The 3,135-nt window shown below is 64.8% G+C and overlaps 1 protein-coding gene across 1 annotated transcript in view; it reads left to right on the top strand.

The window, feature by feature from the left end:
* Positions 1-962: 962 nt before the first annotated feature.
* The window catches only part of LOC113961628 (collagen alpha-1(I) chain-like), a 4,835-nt gene continuing 2,662 nt past the window's right edge, over positions 963-3,135 (top strand). The window contains exons 1-5 of the mRNA XM_027672048.1: positions 963-1,027; positions 1,110-1,162; positions 1,246-1,299; positions 2,134-2,178; positions 2,257-2,300. Of these exons, the coding sequence (XP_027527849.1) occupies positions 963-1,027; positions 1,110-1,162; positions 1,246-1,299; positions 2,134-2,178; positions 2,257-2,300 (261 nt within the window). The remainder of the gene's footprint in view (positions 1,028-1,109; positions 1,163-1,245; positions 1,300-2,133; positions 2,179-2,256; positions 2,301-3,135) is intronic.

Here is a 3,135-nt window from a genome sequence, read left to right as displayed (position 1 = left end):
CGAACGGGGCTGGACTGGGGGCACAGAGGACCGGGGGGAGTGGGGGGGGGTCCGAGCATTACTCAGGCTGGGGTGGTGTGGGAACCCCCTGCTTGTCATTGGGGTCCTGGGGAAGAGGTGGGGACCCCCGGGCCATCATTGGGGTCCCAGGGATGAGGTGGGGGGCACTGGGCACAGCTGGGGATCCCCCTGACACCATCAGGGCTCAAGGGATGAGATGGGGGGCACTGGGCAGCAGTGGTGACCCCCAGGCCATTACTGGGGTCCCAGTTATAAAGTGTGGAGCACTGGGCACAGCTGGGGACCCCTGGGCCGTCATTGGGGTCCCAGGGATGAGGTGGGGGGCACTGGGCAGCACTGGGGACCCCCCTGACACCACCAGGGCTCCAGGGATGAGATGAAGAGTGCTGGGCACAGCTGGGGACCCCTTTGCCAACATTGGGGTCCCAGGGATGAGGTGGGGGCACTGAGCAGCACTTCAGACCCCCTAACACCACTGGGGTCCCAGAGATGAGGTGGGGGGCACTGGAAGAGCTGGGGAACCCCCTGTCATCACTGGGGTCCCAGGGATGAGATGGGGGGCACTGGGCAGCACTGGGGACCCCATTGCCATCATTGGGGTTCCAGGGATGAGGTGGGGGGCACTGGGGATCCCCCTGACACTACCAGGGCTCCAGAGATGAGGTGGGGGGCACTGGGCACAGCTGGGGACCCCGTTGCCATTACTGGGGTCCCAGGGATGAGGTGGGAGGGGCTGGGTGGCACTGGGGACCCCATTACCATCATTGGGGTGCCAGGGAGGAGGTGGGGGGCACTGGGCAGCACTGGGGACCCCCCTGCCAACACTGGGGTCCCAGGTGTGGGACAGAGCAGGGGAGGGGTCCCCCACCCCCCCAGCCCTGCCCCCTGCCCACCCCCCTTTCCCCCTTCCCCCAGGGGACCCCCTCCTCTCCAACACCTTCATGGAGCCCACCAGGAGCATCGTGGGGCCCGTGGGCCCCCCCGGACCCGTGGGACCCGTGGGTGAGTGTGTGTCCCCATCCCCTGCCCCCCACAACCCGTTTTGGGGTGCCCCGGGGCCGAGCTGAGCTGTGCCCCCTCTCCCACAGGTCCCCCGGGCCCCACCGGGCCCCCCGGACCCCCCGGACCCCCCGGACCCGACGTAAGTGCTGGGGCGGGGAGGGGAGGGCGGACCCCGGGGTGTCCCCTCCCCCGAGGGGGTGTCACCCACCTTGTCCCTCGCAGGGAAGAGCCGGAGCGCCCGGAGCTGCGGGTCCCCCCGGAGAGAAGGGGGACAGGGTGAGTCCCCCCCCCGGGGATTTTGGGGGGGCTCAGATGCTCAGCAGGGGTCACAGAGGGTGTTTTGGGGTGCGGGAGATGATTTTTGGGGTGATTTGGGGTGTTTCAGGATGATTTGGGAGTGATTTGGGGTTATTTTGGGGTCCCTCAGCTGATGATTTGGGGTGGTTTTGGGATAATTTGGGATATTTTGGGGTCCCTCACCTGGCAGCAGCTCAGGCACAGCCAGTTTTGGGGTGATTCAGGGGGGTTTTGGGGCGATTTGGGATATTTTGGGGTGATTTTGGGATGTTTTGGGGTCTCTCACCTGGCAGCAGCTCAGGCACAGCTAGTTCTGGGGTGATTTGGGGTGGTTTTGGGGTTATTGGGAATATTTTAGGATGATTTTGGGGTGGTTTTTGGATATTTTTGGGTCTCTCACGTGGTAGCAGCTCAGGCACAGCCGGTTTTGGGGTATTTTGGGGTGTAGAAGATGATTTTTGGGGTGGTTTGGGGATGATTTTGGGAAGTTTAAGGATGATTTGGGAGTGATTTTGGGATATTTTTGGGATCCCTCACCTGGTAGCAGCTCAGGCACAGCCAGTTTTGGGGTATTTCAGGATGCAGAGGATGATTTTTGGGGTGTTTCAGGGTGGGTTTGGGGTGATTCGAGGTGTTTCTGGGGTGATTCGGGGTGTTTTTGGGGTGATTCGGGGTGGGTTTGGGGTGGTTCAGGGTGGTTTTGAGGTGATTTCGGGTGGTTTGGGGTGTTTTCAGAGTGTTTTGGGCTGGTTTGGGGTGGTTTTGGGGCTCTGGCCATGCCCCCAGGCACTGACGGGCTCTGTCCCCCCACAGGGTCCCCAGGGCCACCCGGGCAGCCGCGGGCAGGACGGGGCGCAGGTAGGTGGGTGGGGGGGCCCCCCCCCGGTGCTCCCCCCGTGCCCCCCGTGCTGCCAGGCCCTCTGCTCTCTGTTCCAGGGCGAGCCGGGCCCCCGGGGCGAGCCGGGCCACAGGGACACTTGGGTGAGTGGCACCGGGGGCACTGGGGGCAGGAGGGGCTGGGGAGGGGGGGCTGCTGTGCTCTGGAGCTTGTCCCTGAGACCTCAGGGATGGCCTGGGGGTGCCCAGCTGTGCCCAGTGCCCCACAGTTTGTTCCTGGGACCCCAATGATGGCCTGGGGGCCCCCAGAACCCCAGTGGTGGTACTGGAGGTCCCCAGCTGTGCCAACGTCCCACAGCTCGTCTCTGGGACCCCAGGGATGGCCTAGGGGTCCCCAGTTGTGCCCAGTGCCCCTCAGCTTGTCCCTGGGACCCCAACGATGTCCTAGGGGTCCCCAGTACCCCACCGGTGGCACTGAAGGTCCCTGGCCATGCCCAGAGCTCCACCACCTCATCCCTGGGGCCCCAGTGATGGCCTGGGGGTCCCTAGTTGTGCCCAGTGCCCCTCAGCTTGTCCCTGGTTCCCCAGTGATGGCCTGGGGGTCCCCAGAACCCCAGTGGTGGCACTGGAGGTCCCTGGCCATGCCCAGAGCTCCACCACCTCATCCCTGGGACCTCAGTGATGTCCTGGGGGTGCCCAGCTGTGCCCACTGCCCCACACCACATCCTTGCCACCCTGACGATTTCCTGGGGGTCCCCAGTTGTGCCCAGTGCCCCTCAGCTTGTCTCTGGTTCCCCAGAGATGGCAGGGGGGTCCCCAGTGCCATGTCTCATCCCCACCAGCCCAGTGATGGCACTGGGGGTCCCCAGCTGTTCCCAGTGCCACATCTCATCCCTAGGACCTCCCAGCTGTGCCAGTGCCCCTCAGCTTGTCCCTGGGACCCCAGTGATGTCCTGGGGGTGCCCAGCTGTGCCCACT

The sequence above is a fragment of the Neopelma chrysocephalum genome, unplaced genomic scaffold (assembly GCF_003984885.1).
Source record: "Neopelma chrysocephalum unplaced genomic scaffold, ASM398488v2 Primary Assembly neopelma1_97359, whole genome shotgun sequence".
In the NCBI taxonomy this organism is placed as follows: Eukaryota; Metazoa; Chordata; class Aves; order Passeriformes; family Pipridae; genus Neopelma; species Neopelma chrysocephalum.
The sequence above is the reverse complement of the archived record's forward strand: the minus strand, read 5'-3'. Positions and strand labels throughout refer to the sequence as shown.